Raw genomic sequence first — 25,342 nt, forward strand, 5'->3', positions numbered from 1 at the left:
TACAATCACACCACTTCTACGTGATATGAGGGACTAGTCTACCAAAAGTATCCAAATATTGTCACTCAGTTCCCTCTTGTAGTACACAGATTTGGTAGGATTGTATAATTTAGAGACAGTATGATTGATGGGCAGTGTGTTAGGTGAGAGGATGCTGTGACCCCGGTCCCCTGTGTGGTGACAGGCAGGCTGCTCAGTGTAGCCCCTCCTCCTCTCTGATGTGGGCGCTAAGGGGAGGCAGTGAGAGCAGAGCAGCCACTACTCTGTCTGCTCTCAGTCTGAGCCCAGCACAGCTCAGCAGCAGCAGCAGCTCAGCCTCCCTCCTTATCACCCCCTGCAGCCTCCAGGATGCTCCCAGCCCTCTGCTACCCCAGGAGCCCCCCTCTGCTGCCTCTGCTCAGCCTGGCCAGCTTGTGCCTGGTCCTGCATGCCTTCAACCTGGACACTGACAAAGTCACAGTCTACACTGGTCCCCCCGGCAGCTACTTTGGATACTCAGTGGATTTCTATATTCCAGACTCCAAAACGTAAGTGGATGTATCAGCCCTGGAGGTGGAGGGGGCAACAGGGGGCTCGTGCTTTAACCCTTCACATCCCAAGGCAATAAATACCGCATCCGGGATGCTGAGAGTCACATGCTGCCTGTCACCCATGGACCATTGCAGATAGAGTTTGTATGGAGGATCTCAGGATCGTGCCTGCATTGAGTTCAACTCTAGTTGGGACTTGAAAGGAGATTCTATTTTTTTTTCTATTTCCCAAGGAGGAAGCTATTAAGCCCAGGCTGGCCAGAAGGAAAACGTGAATTAATGGCAGGGCTATGGGAAGTGGAGGGGACATTGTGCAGGATCTGATAATTGTCCTGGCATGCGAGGAGGGGGGACCTGGCAATGACCCCGGCCACTTCCTAAATGTGGGAGAGGTCACACAAGTGTGGACCAGCAGGGAAGGTGCCCCGCCTATCGCAGTGCCCACATGGGCCCCCTGTGGGTTTATCACTTGGAAATTGCATGCTTTTCTTTGCATGCTGAAGTACTTAGTATTGGTAGTACTAACTTTATTACTAGTATATATAGGGGTATAAAATATTATTTTAGCATGATGGAATGCAATGTTATTATTGTGCATCTTGCTATTATTATTGTTATTTAGTATTTATATAGCACCAACATATTCTGCAGCACTGTACATTGTTTATAGACTTGTCACTTTACTGCTCCTCAGAGGGGCTCACAATCTAATCCCTACCATAGTCCTATGTCTATGTATGTATTGTGTAGTGTATGCATCATAGTCTAGGGTCAACGAAAGGGAGAGATAATTAACTTATCTGTATGTTTTGGGATGTGGGAGGAAACCAGAGTGGCCAGAGGAAACCCACACAGACACAGAGAGAACGTACAAACTCCGTGCAGATAGTGCTCTGGCTGGGATACAAACCAGGGACCCAGCGCTGCAAGGCGAGAGTGCTAACCACTACACCATCGTGCTGCCCACAGTGCTGGTAGTTTTGGCAGCGCAGTACAATGACATCGAACAATTCCTGTCACTAGACAGACAGATGTATGCTAGTCAGTATTTACTCAACCAGAATCGATCAGGTAGAAGCAATTGTTTTACTGCCTAAAGCTGGTTATACACCTTGCAATTTTTCTTTCAGATTCAAGAGCGATGGATCAGATCCATATTCAGATCTGACATTGATCGGTTATAGAATAAAACTAGCACACATACGTAAGAATTTTTTTCAAATTCGGATCAGAGTTTTTGAGCATTTTTCCCATTGGATATCAATCAAAAATGGAATGACAGGACAGATGCACACGGAAGGATAGCCAGTATTTCAAACAACATTTTCCATCCTGTCCAATCTGCTTCTGATCAAGAACGAGATCGATCTTGAGCCGGAATCGGTTGCTGACAAGCAGTAGACTGTACAATTTTTTGCCTTATCTGATCTTTTTCTCAAGCAGGAATAGAACTTCCCACTTGTAATATGAGGGACTACTGAAAGTATCCATGCAAAGTATATTCACTCAGTTTACCCTTCTACTACATAGATAGGTAAGATTGGACAAAACAAATGGCACCTTAACAACTCTAGCTATAGATCAGGTTTCAGCAAAAATCTCTTGACAAATTGATTAAAATGCCCCCAGTGCAGGCATTTGATCCGCTGCAAAGCTGTGCAGCTGTCAGTTCTGCACAGACCCTGTCTGTACCCAATCGTTGAAAAGATCTTTCCTAATCTAGTTTTGATTGACATTTTGTTTTTCATCAATTTTCTTGCAATTTAATATTTATTTTTTCATCAAATCGAATGTTTAATTGATTAAAATTGGCTATTAGTGTATGGCTAGATTATCTGTCGCTCAGAGGCGCTCACAATCGTTGTGGTCTAATGTTCCTACCATAATCTAAAGCAGACTACACATGCGTAGATTTTCCTTGATTCCCGGATGATTCGATCAATGTGATGAAATCTGACGGAAATTTATAGAGTAGCTGGCCTCATTGATTATAATTGTAATTGTTTTTTGGTGAAAATGGATCTAAATCATCGATTACATGGAAAATTTTGATTGATTGGGGGGCACAGGAACAGTGGCGGCAGATCGATAGCCCTTAGAGCTGCACTGAACACATTGAACAGTGAAACGCTGCACTTCGATGGATCAATTTCATGCTATTATCATTATTATTTAGGATTTATACAGCGCTGACATCTTCTGCAGCGCTGTTCAGAGTATATTGTCTTGTCACCTAACTGTCTCTCAGAGGGGCTCACAATATAATCCCTACCATAGTCATATATTCATGTATGTATCATAGTCTAGTGCAAGAGCGTAGCAATAGGGGTTGCAGAGGTAGCCACCACATCGGGGCCCTTGGGCCAGAGAGGCCTCGAAGGGCCCTCCTCCCTCATCTACAGTATTAGCTCTCTATTGGTCCTGTGCTCATAATAGTCACTTCTATAGATACTTTGAATAATGGTAATCATTAACAAACTGTTCCCCATCCCCTTCTTGCACCTCTGACACTGTAGTTGCCATTGGCAGGTTTTGGTGTGTCGTATCAATTTTTATGTATAGAGTGCTCAGGGGACCCCACTGTAAAACTTAGGGGGCCCCAATGCAGTCGCAACCTCTGCAACCCCTTTTGCTCTGTCCCTGGATTGATCTGTTTGCCACATTGGGTGGCAATCTATGCATGTGTATCCAGTGTATCCAGTGTAACGACATCCCTAAAGTTCCAAAATGTAACTTTGGCGAATTATCTGGTGAATAGCTTTTCCCGTTCCCTAGTAAATGGGCATTAGTACTCAGCCCTGCTCTGTGACTACCCCACCTGTTTTGCCATGGCCCGCCCCTAGCTCAGCAGCTGCTGACTGATAGGGGGCCGCCCAGCTGGGGGCGGGCCACAGTAACAGGTGGGGGTGGTCACAATGCTCCGGACTTCTCAATGAGGCTTCAGGTTTGCGCTGCTTTGCAGGGTTTAGCAATTACGGCTATTTCCCAGCAAGCGGGTGATTTATTCACCTGTTCAATCGCTGAAGCTGCATTCAGGAACTTAATAGATGCCATTACTTACATTAAATTGTTAATCAAATACACTGGATGTTCTCTTTAAATGACAACTGAAGTGAGAGGGACATGGAGGCTGCCATATGTATTTCCTTTTAAACAATTCTAGTTGCCTGGCAGCCCTGCTGCTTTATTTGGCTGCAGTAGTGTCTGAATCACACCAGAAACAAGCATGCAGCCAATCTTGTCAGATCTGACAATAATGTCAGAAACACCTGATCTGCTGCATGCTTGTTCAGGGTCTATGGCTAAATGTATTAGAGGCAGAGGATCAGTAAGACAGCCAGGCAAATCGCCCTGAAAGCGCTCACTCCATGCTTTCCCATGCGCTAGTTCAGATTGGGGCGTTCCGTTCGCTTTCCGATCTGAAAAGTGCTGCATTGACCATTTTCGGGGCGATTTTGCGATAATGGGAGGTATAGGAAGAGCGCAAAGCGCTAGAAAAAGAGCTTTTGCCAGCGATTTCGTGAGCGTTTTTTTTCCTTTTGCCGGTTTGGCCGTCACCGGCCGACAGGCATGGGAACGCGAGTGATTGTTCACGTTCCCAGCCTGTATATCGCCCCCTATGCTGCTATTGCGGCCAGGAGGCTGGGAACGCGAACAATCACTCGCGTTCCCATGCCTGTCGGCCGGTGACGGCCAAACCGGAAGTGCTCGCCGGCGGGTCCTGGAGCGTCAGAGCGGGGCTGCGAGGGCACCGATCGGCTGCAGGGGGCAGAGGGAAGCCCCAGGTGAGTTAATCTAATTTTTTTCCCCCGGCTTTAGGTTCACTTTAAAAATGGCAAAATGCCCAAAAAAGCACTTGCAATAACACTTACCAAAAAAATGCCCAACACACAGTAATCGCTGGGAATAGCAAAAAAAGCATCAAAAAACGCCCAACGCGAACGCTAATGCGATTGGATACACAATGTGAACAAGACCTTTTGTATAATATAACCAATAAAATTATGATATTTTAACAGATAAACGGTGTTTTTTTGATGTCTCTGGGATATACGCCCTCTTTTCCGCTCCTCTAAAATTTGTTATAATTGAACAAGACCTTAGTGTACATGCTGTGAGAACTTTTAATAAATGCAGGTGGGCTGAGACTGCGATAGCACAAAACTCTGACTTTTTCTAATTCAGCAATCCTTGCTATATTCTAATAAGACCCAGGATTATAGCTATTGTCTCTGTGCAATTCTAGGTACACATTATACAATTTTCTGTCAGATTTACCTGCCAGATCGATTTTTTTTCAACATGCCCGATCTGAATTTCGATCCATTTTCCGATCAATTTTCCAATAGATTCCGGGTGGGTTATGGAAATCAATCGAAATTCAGATCGGACATGTTGGAAAAAATCAATCTGGCAGGTTGATCTGCTAGAAAATTGTATCATGTGTACCTGGTATTAAGGATCCTGTCTGGGTTATTATTATTCAGTATTCTATAGCACTGACATCTTCCGCAGCGATGTACAGAGTATATTCCTACCATAGTCATATGTCTGTGTATGTATTGTGTAGTGTATGTATCATAGTTTAGGGCCAATTTAGGGAGAAGTCAATTAACTTAGCTGTATGTTTTTGGGATGTGGGAAGAAACAGGAGTTCCCGGAGGAAACCCACGCAGACATGGGGTGGCATACAAACTCCTTGCAGATAGCACTCCAGCTGGGATTTGAATCAGGAACCCAGCACTGCAAGGCAAGTGTGCTAACCACTACGCCACCTTGTTGCCCTTGGGTTTGCTAGATGAAGAACTAGAGAGACAGACAGGTGGTAGACTGGTAACACTAACTTCTCTGCATTGCAGGCAATTGGGGGCTGGGTTATTACTGCAGCAGGCAAGTGTCCAAATACTTTTATTCTGAATGACTGTTTTTTTATTAGAGAATACTTTAATCATTGTTGCTGCAGTGATTTTGCTATAGGCTGGATTGCTTTGTTTGTGTGATTATTGCTGTATGCCTTGCTCTGTTTTCCTAAGGTGGGTGAGAAGAAACAAAATGTCATGCGATCAGTTGTTCAGAATCAGAATCAGAATCAGAATCATTTATTTCGCCAGGCATAACTTACAATCATCTGGGCAACATGGACACTATCTGCACGGAGTATGTATGTTTTCCTCGTGTCTGTGGGGGTTTTCTCCGGGCACTCTGGTTTCCTCCCACATCCTAAAAACATACAGATAAGTTAATTGGCTTCCCCCTTAATTGGCCCTAGACTATGATACATGCACTACACCATACATGCATAGACATAGGACTATGGTAGGGATTAGATTGTGAGCCCCTCTGAGGGACAGTTAAAGGGAACCTGAGGTTAGAGGGATATGGTGGCTGCCATATTTATTTCCTTTTAAACAATACTAGTTGCCTGGCAGCCCTGCTGATCCTGTGTCTCTTATACTTGTAGCCATAGACCCTGAACAAGCATGCAGCAGATCGACTTGGCTGACTTCTGTTTTACTGGATTAGCCATATGCTTGTTCCAGGGTTTTGACTCAGGTGCTATTTATGTCAGAAGATAAACAGGACTGCCAGGCAACTGGTATTGTTTACAAGGAAATAAATATGGCAGCCTCCATCTCTCTCTCATCTCAGGTATATTGGGTATCAATGACAAGACAATATACTCTGTACAGCTTCCTTTTCCTTTCACTATACTCTGTACAGCGCTGCAGAAGATGGCGGTATTATATAAATAGTAAGGGCCTGTACACACTGCTGCGCTTGCGCTGGGCTTTTAAAATCGCATGTTTTTTAAACGCAAGGTCTTTTGAAAAATTGTGAAAATCTGTACACACTGGTGCAATGCGATTTTTCTATTTTCATGAAGGCTTTGCGATTTTACAAACGCAGCAGTGTGTACAGGGCCTAAGTAATAAAAATAATAGAAAACTGACAGGACTGGACAGTACTGGACTGGACCGGAAATGTACAGATGTGTGAACCAGGCCTAAATGTTCAGGCACATCTCCCAACTTTTTGAGATGAGAAAGAGTGACACTTAAGCCACGCCCCTGCCACACCCCTGATCACGCCCCCATCACACCCCTAGGGTCCTTTCTATCCTGGTTCATTTTCCTTCATAGTAACATTTTAAAATTAGTAATATATCAATTTAAAGGTTGGGAAAAAAGTTTAGAGTCAATCAAACACATTTTTAGTATATAAATATATATATTTACATAGAAAGAGGGACAAAGTCCTGAAAGAGGGACAAATAAGGAGGAAAGAAGGACAGAGGGACAGGGCTCCCAAAGAGGGACTGTCCCTCCAAAAGAGAGACAGTTGGGAACTATGGTTCAGGTGCGTACGTTAAAAAGGGGCGATGGGAAAAAAGGGCGCCGGGTTTTTAACGATAAACATGGATTACGTTTAAAAATGTATTTCGTTTAAAAGTAATGTTTTTAAACGTTATAAATCATGAAATAATGTGCATTAAATCGGCAATTGTAAAAACGTTAATCTTTCGTTTAAATAATGAAACGTATAATAACGTTTAAAAAAAAAATTACTAAGTAACCCTCCCTGTACCTACCCCTAACCCCTAGACCCCCCTGTTGATGCCTAAACCTAAGACCCCCCCTGTTGGTGCCTAAGTAACCCTCCCTGTACCTACCCCTAACCCCTAGACCCCCCTGTTAGTGCCTAAACCTAAAGGCCCATACTCACGGGCGAGAAATGTGGCCTGTCGCCAGCACACGTGAGCGTGTGGGCGACAGGCCGGCGACAGCTTCTCGCCAGGTCCCTCCGCGTACACACGCGGAAGAGGGACCAGCGGCAAGGCGGAAGCTGTCGCTGACGTTCCTCCTCCCCCCGCCGGAAGCTCCATGTACCTACATGGAGGTTGCTGTCGCTAGTCCGCGTACTCACGCGGACTAGCGACAGTTGCGGCGGGGGGGCAGCGGCGACTGTCGCCATGCGATTGAAAGTTTCAATCGCCTGGCGACATGAGCGACGGGCGACAGTTCGGGGTGCGCGCGCGTGCGGCGGCCCATACTCACGGGCGACCTGTCGCCGCAACACGCGCGCGCCGCGTGTTGCGGCGACAAATGTCACTCGTGAGTATGGGCCTTAAGACCCCCCTGTTGGTGCCTAAACCTAAGACCCCCCTGTTAGTGCCTAAACCTAAGACCCCCCTGTTGGTGCCTAAACCTAAGACCCCCCTGTTGGTGCCTAAACCTAAGACCCCCCTTTTGGTGCCTAAACCTAAGACCCCCTGTTGGTGCCTAAACCTAAGACCCCCCTGTTGGTGCCTAAACCTAAGACCCCCCTGTTGGTGCCTAAACCTAAGACCCCCTGTTGGTGCCTAAACCTAAGACCCCCCTGTTGGTGCCTAAACCTAAGACCCCCCCTGTTATTTTTTTCGTTTAAAAATAATGTAAAAAAAAAAAAAAAAAGAAAAAAAAAGTAATGTTTTTCGTTTAAAAATAATGTTTGGAAAAAATATTGTACTGGTTTTCGTTTAAAAATAATATTTAAACATGTATAAATCATTAAATAATGTGTAATCATGAGAAACAGTAATAAAACATTAAGTCTCCGGGCGCCGCTTTTAAAACGTTAGTTTTCTCCGGCGCCCTTTTTTCCTACCGGGCGCCCATTAAACGATATTTATTATAGAAGTGAATGGCGGCGCCCGATTTGTCCACTAGCCTCAGGCGCCCGAATTTACTGTTTCCGGTTCGGGTAACTCCCCAGATAGATTGGTGTGTGGCAGCCAGTAGACAGTATCACATGCAGGCTTGTTCAGAGTCCAGCCAGGAGATACATCCAGCAGGATTCACAATTCCTTCCAAATGCTATTATCATTCCCCTATGGAATGTGACTGTCTGCCCCAGATGGCTTCTCCATAATGCAGCAGGAGAGATGAATGAGGAATACTACTGAGGGTGACACCTTCATTAGGGACTGGGCGGTGGGGCAGAGACACAAAGTGCTGCCTGGGGATGCACCAGGGGGTTCAGGTTACACCATAAGCTTGTAACAAACGTCTGTCTTCACTTAGGGACCTTCCACACTGAAAATCGCAATCGCACTCTCCACTTGTTTTTGAGCACGTGTTTTGCCACCATTTTTGGGTGTGATAGGTGGGAGCAAGTGGGAAGTTAGTTCAAATGGGAAATCACAAAGCACTGGGTTTGCTATGCGATATGCATGCGCACACCATTCATTCAACCCAACCTGCAGCATGCACTATGTTCGCAATTGGGTGTAAAACGGATCGCAGCACTCTGTGCAGGGCACCCCGATTATTATGTTAATCACGGTGCCCTTGCAAACAGCACAACGCATGCGCTTTGAAAATCGCATGCAGTGTGGACGGGCGCTCAGTCTTTAAAAGGGAAGCAGGACGTTTGGGAGCCCGCTAGTGGCAGAAGTTTCCACGCTATTTGTAGGCACATTTTGCACTGCGGGCAAATTTGCGGTGGGGGGGAGGGGTTAAGGTTAGTCGGAAAGGGGGGGGGGAGGTGGTTAGGGTTCGGCATCGGTAGTGGGTTAGTTCAGTGTGAGATAAGGGTTATGTTTAGCTGTAGTAAAATATTGATATTTACCTCTAATATTTTATTATCGTCATTTGCACTCTAAGGGCTTGATTCACGAAACCGTGATGAGACGAATATCACACCTTATCAAAGATATCACAGGTTATCACGCCTTATCAGAGTAGCCTAGCAAGCACTACGAACCCGCGGGGGCTCAGGGCAGGACAAGTGGCATTGCCAATTAGCAGGCATAAGTTCGTAGCGCTTGCTATGCTACTCTGATAAGGCGCGTTAACTTTGATAGCGTGTGATAACTTTGATAGCGTGTGATAACTTTGATAGCGTGTGATAACTTTGATAAAGGTGTGATATTTGTCTTATCACGGTTTAGTGGATCAAGCCCTAAGAGCAGTATATTGGTAAATGTACCAATATTCTACTACTATGCAAATTGTATATAGCATAGCAGTGGGCCGATTAAATAATGATTAATTTTGTGTACTTGTATAGCAGTAATGTCATTTTCATAGTGTAGATAAAGTCATGGCACTAACTATTCTTCTCAGGAGCTGACAAGCTAATCCTTACGATTGTCGATCATTTTTTAAATTATTACCATCATCTCTAGTGCTTACCTAAACCTGAACTATGACTTTGGGGCGGAGGCAGCCTTTGGGTTCTGCCTGCTGTCTCTTCAGAACCAGTTTTTAGTTCTGTGAGCTGCATTTTGACGTTCTGCATTTTCATACTGATAGATTCATTGCAGATGACAGTTCATGTCTCTCTCCTCTCCACTCTACAAAGCAAGAAGTTTAGAATCAGGATAATACCATTTATTGGCTAAGCTGAGACATCATTGCATTCCAGTGGTTCTGGAGGTGTGGCTAGCTTACAGGGACTACGCGGGATAATTTGCATATCCAGCAGCGATGAATCATGGGAGACATCATATGCTCACTCCAACCTGAATTATTGCAAATTCCTTCTGTTTTAAGAAGGCAAACTTTTGTTTTGCTTAACATTTTAGTAAGAGGGCTTTTTGCACCTTTGTAGCCCCTCACACACTCCAATGAGTTCTGGTTCACCATGAGCTTGATGGGTAATCTGTAACTTTAACTCACTCGGAAAGCATAAGCTACAAAGCAATACGAATGTGTCACAGTGATATATCCTGACAATGATACTTTGTAACATTTTGGAATGATGGGTAGTATTGGAGAGGAAGTTAGGTCACATGACAAGAATCCAGGGGCAGTCAGGGATCAGGTACGGGTGTTTGTAAATCAAAGATGGTCAGTTACATGCTAATAAATCCAAATGCAGAATTTGTGCACCTTGAACCGGGCCAATCCAAATGGGTAGGAAGTATATTTCATTGGCTGAATTCCAAGCTATGATTTCCATTAAATATGCACGTCGGTCGCAAATATTAGCATTTCATTGTCCATGTTTAGAGTGGACAGACTGTATATTAAGTCCAAGCAGATATAAAGTTAATTAAAGGACAACCAAGGTGAAAATAAACTAATTAAATAAACAATTGTATCTATCCTCCTTCTCCTAAAAAATATTTTTTAAGATATTCCACAGATTTATTTTATATTTAAATCTTCTTTTTAAGTTCTTACTGTTTTATTGTTTTTGTTCAATGACACATTAATTGAAGTATGCCAGAGCTGAAATATATGAACTAATGCCCCATTTTATCTCTTTCCTGCTCTCAGAAGCCATTTTCTGCTAGGAAAGTGTTTTACAGTTATAATTACTTATCAGTGAGGGTTTCACTGTAGTCTGACTCAGACAGGAACTGCCACTTACATACCTGATATTTAACTCGTTCAGGCGGAGAAAGAAGAAAAGGAACACAGCATAGTTATTTGTGTGCTGGGCATTGTACATACACATGTCTATCTCATCATGTCACATGTCAGTTCGGGTGTCCTTTAAATGTCCATTTGTTGTCAGCAATGTTAAAGCACAGCTAAACTGAACTAAAATAAACGAGGTGGCCATACCTGGGGGTTCTTCAGCAGAGGCGGACATAGGCCCGTGCAGGTCGTGCAGCCGCACAGGGGCCCCATGCCCTTTAGGGCCCATGCTGCTGCACCAGTTAGGGCATGATTATTATCTAGGCTCTTCTCTGTGTATTTCTCTCTGACACCCAGGAGGAACAGTGATGTCTGCTTGTGGCCCAGACATACACAAGTATGAAATGTGTGCTACATTAACCACTTGAGGACCACGGTGTTAAACCCCCCTAAAGACCAGACCATTTTTCTTAAATTGGGTCACTGCAGCTTTAAGGCCTCACTGCAGGGCCACACAACACAGCACACTAGTGATTCCCCCCGCCCCCCCCTCCTTTTCACCCCACCAACAGAGCTCTCTGTTGGTTGGGGTCTGATCGCTCCCCCAATGTTTTTTTTTTTTTTCACAAATGTTTTTCTTATTTTTTGCCATAAAAATGTCTATTTTTTTTATTTTTCCCACCCTCCCCTTGTCAGCCTATAACAGCGATCGGCTGTGAATGCAAATCCAGAAAGGGAAAGTTTTAAATTGGGCAAAAGCTGACTAAATAATTTATAAATTAATTTTGTAAAAAAAATTAATAAAAATAAAATAAAATGCAGTTTTATTTGTTACAATTATTTTCACTACAGTTCCCATTTAAAGGGACACTTAAGTCAAACAAAAAAAAATGAGTTTTACTCACCTAGGGCTTCCAATAGCCCCCTGCAGCTGTCCGGTGCCCTCGCTGTCTCCCTCCGATCCTCCTGGCCCCGCCAGCAGCCACTTCCTGTTTCGGTGACAGGAGCTGACAGGCTGGGGACGCGAGTGATTCTTCGCGTTCCCAGACAAATTAGCACCCTCTATGCTGCTATATGGTATATGATATATGCTATAGCAGCATAGATGGCGCTATTGTGGCCAGGAACGCGAAGAATCACTCGCGTCCCCAGCCTGTCAGCTCCTGTCACTGAAACAGGAAGTGGCTACCGGAGGGGCCAGGAGGATCGGAGGGAGACAGCGAGGGCACCGGACAGCTGCAGGGGGCTATTGGAGGCCCCAGGTGAGTAAAACTCATTTTTTTTGTTTGACTTAAGTGTCCCTTTAAGGAGTTGCACAATTTTACATGCATGTAAATATCATGGCATGAATATAAACATATTGGGGTGTATTTACTAATAGCGCGGTAAGAATTATGCGGTTTATTTACTACTATTTAGTGAATACACCCCCATTGCATTATTTGAAATAAAATGGCAAGTATTGGCATTAAAATATTTCCATTTCAATAGCATGGCGTTAGAAGGGTTGTTATTATTTAGCTTCTTAGTGAGCAGCAATATAGAATGCAGTAGAAACAGATATTAATCAGCCCTTTGGTAATGGTTCTCTTGGCTTTTACATACCAAGAATACAAACAAATGTATTCACAACTTCCTTTACAGACACAGGATGTAGTAAGACCATTTCCATTAAGACACACTGCCACCCTGTGGTTATACCTAGTAATGCATAGATATACACATAATAGACTGTTGTTGCTAAATACACATTCCAATACATGGGAATGATAAGCTTGAAGTAGCAGTTTTCTGTTCTTTAAAATGATGAATGTTCATTTTTACCTCTGATTATAGGACGAGCGTTTTGATTGGAGCCCCCAAAGCAAATACCAGCCAACCAGAGATTGTGGAAGGAGGCGCCGTATATAACTGTCCATTCCCAAGTGCCACAACGACTGCATGCAAGCGTATCCCATTCGACAACACTAGTGAGTATGGTGGATGTGCTAGCCTGTATAGAATGGAATTTCTGTGCAGCGAATGACAGAACTGTATATGCATGTTGTCATTCCTATATGATATCATAGTGTTGTAAAACAGTGTGATTCTTGTAACATAACCAATTGTTCAATCTCTCTTCAATGAAAACACATTTTGGATGAAGGCAAAAATATAGAGAGATTAGTTTGCAAAGGGCAGTAATTCATAGCAGACATGCAAAAAACTGCTTTCTAAGCTATTGCTGAACTAATGAGCTGTTGCTGGTTTATTGGCTGCTTTGGGTTAAGCACTTGAAAAACATACTTATTGTTTGAGATAAAGAGTACCTGTGGTCAAATCTTTAGACCTTTGTCAACATTAGAATCTTAAAGTGTGTATCCGGTCACAGAGGTAAGACACTATCGAACTCCATGTGGTCACATAAGTGGACAGATTCATCAGCTGGAGGAGGACATTTTTATATAAGGAGCCCATACGCATCAGACAATGTATGGGCAGATCGACCAAGAGACAGACATCTCTCTTATGATCTGATCGGGGAGAGATCGGTTGCCTGCCTATACCCGATATCGCATGCCATTACTGTTGTGCACCCGATTGAGCATGTCGGGCCTACATCTTGCAGCATGTCGGACCGGCCCGAAAATGGTCGCATTGTCGATTTTCGTCAGATCCTATTATAATAATCAAATTGTATGGTCCATCAGCCACCAAGTCGCCTAATGTATGGCCACCTTAATGGAGAAGTCATAGCAGATCTGAAAAACAGGTGCATACTCACATTGCAGTATCTCCTTGTGTACTACTACAGTGAGGCCACTCCCCCAGAAGCAGTTTGCCTTTGCTTTATAAAGCTGGTGCGTTTGTTTGGGGACAGTGTGCTGAGAACAGTTAACATTAGTGCAGGAAGTTTTGGCACTAACTGAGCAGATTGAGTGCTGCTGTAGTCACCCATATTAAAGTAAGAAAATACCAGCTGCAGCTAAAAATTTGGGCACTGAGGGCATCCCCCGCCCCCAAGAAAAACTTTCTGGGCTTTAAGAATAAAATAGTGGGCGCTATAGGCACACATGCAAAATAGAGGGGGAATTGTGCAGGAACGTTGACGGGTATGTGATTGCATGCCAATACCTAATACGGGGCTACATCTGGCTATCTATACTGAGAAGGGGGGACCATATGGCTATCTATTCTTGAGGGGGGGGGGGGCTGGGTTGTCTATGGCTACCTATACTGGCGGGAGGGCTACCTACTGTATACTGGGGAACATTTGGCTACCTATACTGGCTGGTGTGGTGTATTTAATACTGGGGGCACATCTGGCTACCTATACTGGAGGGGGACCTAACTAATACAGGGGGCTTGCGGCTTGTGATTGCGAGCTGCTACCTAATATAGGGAGAACATCTGGCTACCTATACTGGGGGGAGTCATCTAACTGCCTATTCTGGCGGGGGGGGGGGGGGCTGTCTCTCGCTACCTATACTGGGGGTGGGGAGTCACCTGGCTACCTATTCTGGGAGGGGGTCTCTGGCTACCTTTACTGGCTGGGGGTCTACCTAATACTGGGGGAAGATCTGGGTCCCTATACGGGAGAGGGTACCTACCTAGTATTGTGGGCACATCTGACTACTTATGTTGGGTGCGGGGCTACCTTATACTGGGGGCTCATACTGGGAGGGGGGGGGGGAAGTAATCTGACTTCCTATTCTGGGGGAGGGGGGGTGTCTCTGGCTACCTATACTGGGGAGGTGTCATCTGGCTTCCTATTCGGGGGGCTATGGCTACCTATACTAAGGGGGGGAGGGTTATCTGTTTACCTATTTGGGGGTGGGGGGGTTGTCTCTGGCTACCATTACTGGTTGGGGGTCTACCTAATACTGGGGGTAAATCTGGCTCCCTATACGGGAGGAGGTACCTACCTAGTATTGTGGGCACATCTGACTACCTATACTGGGTGTGGGGCTACCGTATACTGGGGGCTCATCTGCTCCCTATACTGGGGCGGTCACAGTTCGGGGGGTGAGGGCGCACTTTGCAATCTCTGCCTCTGGTGCTGGAAAACCTTGTCCCGGCCCTATGCCCGGATTACAGTACATTCTCCCTAGAGTAATGCCTATTAGGTTCCACAGATTTTCAGAGTTCAGCACAGTGTGTATTTTTGCACTTAATAAAAATACAAAAACTTTGATGAATTGTCTTTCCATAATTTTGCCTTGTTTATTTTTAGCCCATTATTACTCTTTCCACATGCAACAAGCGGTGGTAACGACTTCCACATGTTAATTATGGACTCCATAAAGGACCATTTCCTATTGCCTGGCTCAGACTAACAGCTTGATACTTTTAATATGTTTGCAGTAAGTAATTGCTCCCTGTTGGTTTCTGCATGAGATGTATGAACCTGACCAGGTCATCTCTCTGCTGTCCCAAGGAATAGGCACAAGGTTAGATGTTCGATTAGTGGTAAAGAGTCACAACTGGGTAGTATTAAGGTGCAGCTAGAAATCACATGATCATTAGCCAATAGGGTGTTTACATTAATTGGATTTGATCCTGTGACCTTCTCAGCTCTGGTTGTCTCCAATGTGTTTTCTTGTCCAGGCTGCATGCATTCTCTATATGTCCAGTCCTAATAGCCCTAATTGTAGCCATGGAAGGGGTGCTGGAAGGTTCCTGGCTTTGCCCAGGAAGAACACAGTCAGAGTTCTGAAATAATACATTTATTCAACATATTCCCCCCTGAGACAAATGCACTTGGCACAGAGTAGTTGCAGCTTTTCTAGACCGTTCAAATAAAAGTCCTCTGGTTGGACCTGAAACCATCTCTCAGAAGCATGTTTGACATGGGAAAGGTCCTCAAAATACTGCCCCTTTAGGTGTTTCTTCAACTTCAGATAATATTCTGAAGTGTCCACGTCAGTCAGTGGGATGGAGGACCATTTGGAATCCCAGGGGGTTCAATTTGGCAACCACAATGTTGGCCATGTGTGCAGATGCATTGTCCTGATCATTTTGGCCAACTTTCTATGGCTTTTCCTCCTAATTACCCCCTTCAGCTGGTCCATGAGTTTAGCGTAATACTGTCTGACCATAAACAGAATATCGTCTTTGTCCCAGAAAACAGACGCCATGACTTTTTTGGCCAGCTTCTGGATGCAGAACGTTTTTGGCCAAAGACATTCTGTGGCCCCCATTCCTTTGACTGGAATCCTTGGTTTCAAGATCATAGATGTTGAGGCTGGTTTCATCCTCAGTCACTAACCCGGGCCACAAGGGCTTTGGATGTGCCAACTTGTTCCTGCTTCTGATAACTGTTCAAACATTGTAGCAGCAACTTCGCTGAAAGCGTGCACATGTATTGGATAGGGGTGATAGCCAACACAAAATGCTCCATGAGATGTCCAGTATCTGGTGTTTCTATTTTGTGGATATTCGCTGGTCCTCACTAATCAGGTTGCCCGGTCGGTTGAGGGTGAGGGGTGCACACTGAAGGGCTCATCTTCAACGGTGAAATGCTCAGTCTTGAAACAAGATATCTAGATTCTACCCCAGTGTTTGTGAGATCTCAGTGTGATTGTCCTTAGCTGACTTTCCCTGGGAGAACAAATACATCATGACGGCCCATCGCTCCAACAACATTAAAGAGGAACATCAGCCTAAACAAACATACTGTCATTAAGTTACATTAGTTATTTCAACTAAAATAGATAGGTAATATAATGTCTTACCCACCCCGTTTTAAAAGAACAGGTAAAGGTTTGTGATTTTATGAGGGCAGCCATCTTTTTGGTTGAAAGGAGGTGACAGTGAGCATGAGACACAGTTCCAACTGTCCTGTGTCCTGATCACCCCTCTCAGCTGCGAGCTAGGCAACGAGAACAACATCAGAAATCCCATCATGCTTTGCACAGCATCAAGGGAAAAATGCCTGGGCAGTTTTCTTTGATGGGGCGGAGCTTAGCTTCTAAGCAGCTAAAAATTAGACTTGGATATGAAAAACAAAGTTCTGATGCTGTGAACCTGTTAAAGAAACACCAAGCCTTTTCAATGCTGCTGAGTATATTTTTAGTCTGGAGGTTCACTTTAAGCTTGCTTGTGCCTCATCACAGCCTCTCATTAAAGCAAAAAAACAGTTTTAAAGTGAATCTGAAGCCACAATAAAAAAAAACAGATACTTACCTAAGGAGAAGGTAGGCTCTGGGTCCTATAGAGCATTACCGTTCGTCTCTTTATCCCCTTGTTTTCCCGCAGGCTCCACGGCTCAAATCTCCCACCGTGGGAGCTAATCATAAAAGCCAAATCATTGCGCTGAAGCAACAACAGGGTGTATCATAGGGTGGAGCGCTCTTTAACCCTCTTGAGGACCACAGGTTTATACCCCCCTAGTGACCAGGCCATTTTTTACAATTCAGCACTTCACAACTTTAATGCTTTATTGCTCGGCCATACAACTCAGCACCCAAATTAATTCTACCTCCTTTTCTTCCCACTAATAAAGTGTTGTTTTGGTGGGATCTGATTGCTGCTGCGATGTTTATTATTATTTTTTTATTAATTAAAGATTATCTTTTTTTTTTCCTTTAGAACCCCTATTCATTTTATTCCCTCCATCCCCCCCCCCCCCCCCCCCAATTGTCATGTTCAATTCGCTGCCTATACCTCATCATTGAGCGAAACTTTGACCCCTTACCTCACAGTCAGCAGACACATGACAGCCAATCAGCTAGCACCCGATCCTGGACTCCCCACCCCCATATTAAAAAGCAGTTGCAGTGGCCATATTGGATTCATTCTCTGCTGGCTGCTGACTGTTAGTGAGAGCAGGGTCAGACTTGCTGCAGATAGGTAGGGAAAGCATTAGCTAGGCCTGTGTTTTTGTTCCTTACTTGCTGTGAAAGCATCACAAACAGCCCATTGACCTTCGGCATTTGCGTGCAGTCTAGGGTAATTGCACGTGATTTGCGATTTTAGGAGATGGGAAATTGTGGAAGAAAAATGGAGGAGTTCAGAACAAATGCGGGCGTCATCAATTGCAAGAATTATTTGCCATTTCGCATTCAACTAGTAGTGAGGTGCCAGCCTAACATTTTGTTATCTGAATGTATTCCAATGATGTAATATAAATAGTTCGAAGGGTAAAAATAGTTTTACTGAGATGTTGGCATCCTTTAACTACATTCAATCCCCCTCAACTCCTAGTCATCCCACTCATGCGAAAAACTAGATGGGACTGTTATCCTTGATCCTGCGCAGGTGCACTAGTGGCTCTTCCTTCGGGTTAAGGCGGTGATAGCCAAACCCGATTGTATCTGCTCCACTGCGCAAAAGCGAGTCCTTTGCGCCTGGGCAGTAGAGCGGATACGATCAGGCTCAGCTATTTCCGCATAGCCCGAACGAAGAGCCACTAGTGCGCCTGCGCAGGATCGTGGAGTGTTAAGTAAATCACCGCTTGTCAAGCTCGTTGGTGGAGGATTTCGGGGAGCCAGCGCGCAGCACAGATCAGCTTTGAGGCAGGGCGATCAGACTTCCCCCCTTTTTTCCCCACTAGGGGGATGACCTGCTGGGGGGTCTGATCGCCGCCGCTCTGTGTGGCCGAGCGGGGGGGCTCAAAGCCCCCCTCCGCAGCGATCTTCCGCTCCCTTTCCCTCCCTCCCCTCCTTCCCCTGGGCGGCACAGGACGGCGATGCGTCCTGCGCCGCCTCTGATAGGCTTCAGCCTATCAGATGCCGGCGATCCCCGGCCAGTCAGAGGCCGGGTATCGCCGATCTCCTTTACGGAGCTGCTCTGCAGCAGCGCCATATGGATGTAAACACAGGGGATTTCTTCCCCACTTGTTTACATTTAGCCTGCGAGCCGCGATCGGAGGCACGCAGGCTGTTCATGGACACACCCTCCGTGCACTGACATGGAACGTTTCCATGGAAACCCACAAACGACCAGCCACCGCCTATCGGCGTTAGCTGGTCGTTATGTGGTTAAAGTCATTTTCTCAGCTGCATACCTGCTTTAAGCCACGCAGAAAGAATCCTAGCCTTTCTGAAGATTTGCTACCTGAAGAATTGTATTGTTTTAGCCGGAGCAGGGTGTTTAAAGAGACTCTGAAGTCTCTAAAAAAAATTTATTTTTATTTCATAAATCTGTTTAATATGTTAGCCCTAACTAAACCACCGCATTCCCGCCGCTGTACACTATCTAAATCCCTCCTAACTCCCCCCTCCCTCTCCCCCGCAAAATCCATGACTTTCTTGGTCGTGGATTTTGCTGCACTGTGCGCTTCCGTTTGAGGCAGGGCTATGGGCTGCAGCCCTGCCTCACACACGTCTGTCAGCGGTGGATCTCCGCCTCTCCCCCACCCCTCTCAGTGAAGGCAGACTGAGAGGGGCGGGGGAGAGGCGGAGATCCGCCGCTGACAGACGTGTGTGAGGCAGGGCTGCAGCTCATAGCCCTGCCTCACACGGAAGCGCTCTTCGTAGTGCCCCCCAGGGAGTTTGGGGGGATTTAGATAGTTTATAGCAGTGGGGATGCAGCAGTTTAGTTAGGGCTAAAGTATTAAACAGATTTGTGCAGTAAAAATACCTTTTTTTAGAGACTTGAGAGTCTCTTTAACAGATTTCATTCACAGGTTTAGAATAGTCAGTAGGCCATCGGTCCTTCTACCAAGGTGGTGGCAGCCCTGCACATGAAATATTGTGTAGTAAAGTGTTTGTGTTGCTCACACGCTCCCTCATTGTCTGTCTGCTGCCCAATTCCAGCGGTTTCAGCACATCGATTGCATCCACGAGGTTGGATAGTCTTTGTGCAGAAATAGATTGCAAGGCATTGAGTGGTCTGTCCACTAGGGGCGTGTGGCAGGGACGATTTATGTTATCACTTAGGTACCAGGCGATGCTGCACACACGCCACCAGTGCAGTGTTACCAGAGAGGAACTAAAGTGTCCAAGAAAAGGCTTTTCAATTACAATCTGAGAATTTGCATGTATGAGGTTGCAGGGAAATGCTGCAAATACGTGCTGCATTCGGCCGTAGTGGAAACAGACCCTTAAATACAGCACTTTCTTCTCTTGTGGGAAGCTTATCCAAGCCAGAACTGAAGAAGTGATTACATTATCTTGTTTATGTTTCCTTATCAGCCACAATTAGTAAACATTTCTGGCAGTGCTTCAGCTTGCAGGGTTAAGGTGCCCATACATCAGTTGACTTGGCGGCCAAATGAGCATCCAATTCGATAACTATTAGTAAACTGAATATAATTCTAACCCCGCAGCATGCTGGGAAACCAGGTATATTTTGTACTAGCTTCAAAGCTCTCAGTAAACACACATTCCGCAAAGTTGAACCTGACTAAAGGTTTCGCCACCTCTGATACAATAAATTTCAGAATGTAAATCAGGGAGAGGAAATATTTTACAATGGGCAAAAAAACAGAGCTGTGGAGTCGGAGTCGAGGAGTCGGAGCAATTTTGGGTACCTGGAGTCGTAGTCGGTAGTTTCATTAAATTGAGGAGTCGGAGTCGGATGACTTTTGAACCAAATCCATAGCCTTTGTAAAAATTAGACTAAAGGTGGCCACTAACGGTCCAATTTCTAGCGAAAAATCGTTTGAGCGATCATAAATTCTGATCGGATTGGTTGTAAATAGTCTCCATTGATGGGCACAATCAATTACAGACAATTAGATTTTCGTTGAATCAAAATTTGGATTTTCTTGTTGGTTGTGATAGATAGGAAGCAAAGATTGGTTCATTGATGGTGTAGTGAACGATTTCATTTCTGATGGCTCAAATGATTTTTCGCTAGAAATTGGATCATTAGTGGCCACCTTAAGGAGTCGGAGTCGCAGTTGGAGCAATTTTGGGTACCTGGAGTCGGTGGTTCCATAAACTGAGTAGTCAGATGGTTTTTGTACCGCCTCCATAGCCCTGCAAAAAACTGACTAAATCATTTATAAATTATAATTTATAAATTAATACTAGCTGATTGCCCGGCGTTGCCCAGGTATCTATTTGGCTGGTGTTGGCTCCGCATACTTTTTCTAACCCTAACACACAATTACTCAATGACCAAGTTTGTGAGCTTTGCGGTCTTTGATAAGAATAATTTGCATTGAAAGGAAAAAAATCTGAGTGGCTGTTTGTGGCTCCACCCCCTTTTCTGAATTTGAACCCCAGTCACCCAATAACCAATTGATTCACTTTTGTAGGCTCCATCCACTTTTCTGAATATTAATCCCAGTCACCCAGTGACCAACTGTGCAAAGTTTAAGAACCCTGCCATTAAAGGGACTCCGAGCTCAGAAAAAAAAGGAAAGTTGTACTCACCAGGGGCTTTTTCCAGCCCAGTGCTGGTCGGGAGGTCCCACGCCGGCGTCCTGGCTCCTCTCCTTCTCCCTGCTCCGGAATGGCTGGCAGGCCGCAGCCCGGGCGACACTCTCCCGAGTGTCGGGCTGCTTCTTCCGCATATGACGCGGATTACGTCACACGCCGGCCGCCTCGCGTCATCACGGCGGCCGGCGTGAAAGTACTGCGCATGCGCGCTTTGTTCGCGCATGCGCAGTACTTTCACGCCGGCCGCCGTGATGACGCGAGGCGGCCGGCGTGTGACGTAATCCGCGTCATATGCGGAAGAAGCAGCCCGACACTCGGGAGAGTGTCGCCCGGGCTGCGGCCTGCCAGCCATTCCGGAGCGGGGAGAAGGAGAGGAGCCAGGACGCCGGCGTGGGACCTCCCGACCAGCACTGGGCTGGAAAAAGCCCCTGGTGAGTACAACTTTCCTTTTTTTTCTGAGCTCGGAGTCCCTTTAACAGTGTAAGAATGGCTGCAGTTTACATTTTCCCAGTGAAATGTGTATTTGTCTCCACCCACTGATGACCCGGCGTTGCCCGGAAATGTATTTGACTGGTGTTGGCTCCGCCCACTTTCTAACCCTAACGCACAAACACTAAATGATCAAGTTTGGGAGCTTTGGGGTCCTTGGCATCAATAATTTGTATATTCCAATAGAAATTAAACAAATCAGATTGGCTGTTTGTGGCTTCACCCCCTCTCCAGCATTTGAACCCCAGTCACCCAATGACCAACTGTAGCAGGTTTGAGGCCTCTGCTATTAACAGTGTAAAAATGGCAGCAATTTAAATATTCCACTTGAAAATCAACAGGTAAATTTTGATTGGCTATTATAGGCTCCACCCACTTCCCTGAATATTAATCTGGGCAAAGTTTGGGAACCCTGCCATAAACAGTGTAAAAATGGCTGCAGTTTACATTTTCCCAGTGAAATTTGTTTTTGGCTCCGCCCACTGTTTGTAACATGGACACACAGTCAATCAGTGACCAAGTTTGTGAGCTTTCGGGTCCTTAATTAATAAATAATTTGTATTTTCCCATGAAATGAAAGAAATCTGATTCACTGTTTGTGGCTCTGTCCCCTATTCTGAATTTGAACCCCAGTGACCCAATTACCAACTGCACCAGGTTAGAGGCTTGTGCCATTAACAGTGCAAGAATTGCAGCAATTTTAATCCTTGAAAAGCGACATGTAATTTTTGATTGGCATTTTTAGGCTCCACCCACTCTTCTGAATATTAATCCCAGTCACCCAGTAACCAGCTGTGCAAAGTTTGAGAACCCTGCCATTAACAGTGAAGAAAGGCTGCAGTTTACAATTTCCCAGAAAAATCTGTTTTTAACTCCACCCACTTTTTGTAACCTTGACATACACAGTCAATGACCAAGTTTGTGAGCTTTTGGGTTCCTGCCATCAAAATTGTGTGACTGGAAGCGGTTTATCCAGCAAAGAAATCTGGCTGTTTGTGGCTCCACCCCTATACTGAATTTGAACCCCAGACACTTAATGACCAACTGTACCAGGTTTAACCTCCCTGGCGGTAAGCCCGAGCTGAGCTCGGGCTATGCCGCGCAGGGGGAGATCTCAGCCCCTGGTGGGGCGATTTTCATTCTGTAAATTGCTGTGCGCGCAGCCAGCACTTTGCTAGCCGCGCGCACAGCTTGATCGCCGCCGCTCTGCAGCGATCGGCCGCACGCAGCGGCTGAAGAGGGCCCCCCCCCCCGCCAGAGCCCTGCGCTGCCCGGATCAATGAGTTCCGGGCAGCGCTATGGGCTGGATCGGGTGTGCCTGACGTCAGGACGTCGGCTGACGTCCATGAAGTCATCCCGATCGTCGCCATGGCGACAGGAGAAGCCAAACAGGGGAACGCGTTATATACGCGTTCCCCTGTTTGCTATAGATGCCGGCGACGATCGGACTAGAGGGCCACATGCGCCCTCTAGTGGTGTTTCATGTAGCTACCACTCTGGTAGCTTTACATGAAACAAAAAATTTTTTTTTAAAAAAAAGGATTTTTTCAATTAGGGAAAAAAAAATTAACCGCCAGGGAGGTTAAGGCCTCTGCCATTAACAGTGTAAGAATGACAGCAGTTTCAATATTCCCCTTGAAAATCAATAGGTGAATTTTGATTGGCTTTTGTAGGCCCCACCTACTTTTCCAAATATTTATCCTAGTCACCCAGTGACCAACTGTGCAAAGTTTGAGAAAAGCTGCTGTTTACATTTTCCCATGAAAAAAGTTAGTTGTTTTTGGCTCCGCCCACTATTTGTAATCTTGACATACAGCCACACAATGACCAATTTTATGAGCTTTGGGGTCCTTGGCATCAATAAGTTGCATTTTACCAATGAAATTAAACAAATCTGATTGGCTGTTTTTGGCCCGCTCCCTTTTCAGAATTTAAACCCCAGTCTCCCAGTGACTGACTGTACCAAATTTGAGGGCTCTACCATTAAGAGTGTATGAATGGCAGCAATGTAAATATTCCCCTTGAAAATCAAAAGGTGAATTTTGATTGGCTGCTGTAGGCTCCACCCACTTTCCTGAATATTAGTCCCAGTCACCCAGTGGCCAACTGTGTCACGTTTGAGAACCCTGCCCATAACAGAATGGCTGAAATTAATCTTACAAATCTGATTGGCTGTTTGTGTCTCCACCCCTTTAGTGAATTTGGACCCCAGTCACCCAATGACTGACTGTATCAGGTTTGAGGCCTCTGCCATTAACAGTGTAAGAATGGTAGCAATGTGAATATTCCCCTTGAAAATCAATTGGTACATTTTGATTGGCTGTTGTAGGCTCCACCCACATTTCTGAATATTCATCCCAGTCACCCAGTGGCCAATTGTGTCAAATTTGGGAACCCTGCCATGTAAAAAATGTAGTTGTTGGCACCGCCCACTTTTTCTAACCTTGACATACAGTCACTCAATTATCAAGTTTATCAGCTTTGGGGTCCTTGGTATCAATACGTTGTATATTCCCATTGAAAAATAAACAAATCTGGCTGTTTGTGGCTCCGCCCCCTTTCTGAATTTGAACCCCAGTCACCCAGTGATCAATTGTACCAGGTTTGAGGCATCTGCTATTAACAGTATAAGACAATGGTAGCAGCTTAAATATTCCCTTTGAAAATCAAAAGGTGAATTTTTATTGGCTGTTGTAGGCTCCACCCACCTTCCAAAATCTTAATCTCATTCACCCAGTGACCAACTGTGCAAAGTTTGAGAACCCTGCCATTAACGGTGTAAGAATGGCTGCAGTTTATATTTTCCCAGTAAATGTTGGTTTTGGCTCCGCCCACTTTTTGTAACCTGGACACACAATCACTCAATGACCAAGTTTGTGAGCTTTCAGGTTCCTGGCATCAAAAATGTGTGAATGGAAGCAGTTTATCCAGCAAGGAAATCTGATTGGCTGTTTGTGGCCCCACCCCTTTAGTAAATTTGAACCTCAGTCACCCAATGACCGACTGTAGCAAGTTTGAAAAAGTGTAAGAATGGCAGCAGTTTAAATATTCCCCTTGAAAATCAATAGGTGAATTTTGATTGGCTGTTGTAGGCTTCACCCACTTTCTTGAATCTTAATCGCATTCACCCAGTGATCAACTGTGGCAAGTTTGAGAACTCTGTGATTAACAGTCTAAGAATGGCTGCAGTTTATATTTTCCTATTTAAAATGAATGGCTGAAATTTTATTGGCTGTTTTATGCTCCGTCCACTTTTCCTGGATTTGTAACCTCGGTCACCAAGTGACCCACTGTGCCAAGTGTGGGGTCTCTGGCTTGAATACTGCGAGAATGGCAGCCTTTTCCATTTTTTCCATTGACTTGAATGGGTGAAATCTGATTTGCTGTTTGTAGCTCCGCCCACGTGTGCAGGGGGGCCGCGAGACCCCCAGAACATATCATCCCAGGTAGTAAGGGATCTGCATACCAAGTTTCATTCAAATCGGTCAAGGCGTTTTCACACACACACACACACACACACACACACACACACGATTTTATATATATAGATTGTAAAAAAACGTTTTCTTCTTACTACAGTTGCTCTTTAACTCTACACATTTCTGCATTAGGAAGTAAACATTTTTTGACAACTACTCCAACATTCAAATGACTTCATCGTTCAAAC

General features: G+C 45.1%; 1 protein-coding gene across 1 annotated transcript in view; it reads left to right on the forward strand.

Moving 5' to 3' along the window:
• The first annotated feature begins 272 nt into the window (after nucleotides 1-272).
• Nucleotides 273-25,342, forward strand: part of ITGA8 (integrin subunit alpha 8) — a 243,799-nt gene continuing 218,729 nt past the window's right edge. Inside the window, exons 1-2 of the mRNA XM_068235491.1 lie at nucleotides 273-527; nucleotides 12,713-12,846. Coding sequence (XP_068091592.1) covers nucleotides 349-527; nucleotides 12,713-12,846 — 313 coding nt within the window. The 5' untranslated portion in view covers nucleotides 273-348. The remainder of the gene's footprint in view (nucleotides 528-12,712; nucleotides 12,847-25,342) is intronic.

This window comes from Hyperolius riggenbachi, chromosome 5 (genome assembly GCF_040937935.1).
Source record: "Hyperolius riggenbachi isolate aHypRig1 chromosome 5, aHypRig1.pri, whole genome shotgun sequence".
Lineage (NCBI taxonomy): Eukaryota > Metazoa > Chordata > Amphibia > Anura > Hyperoliidae > Hyperolius > Hyperolius riggenbachi.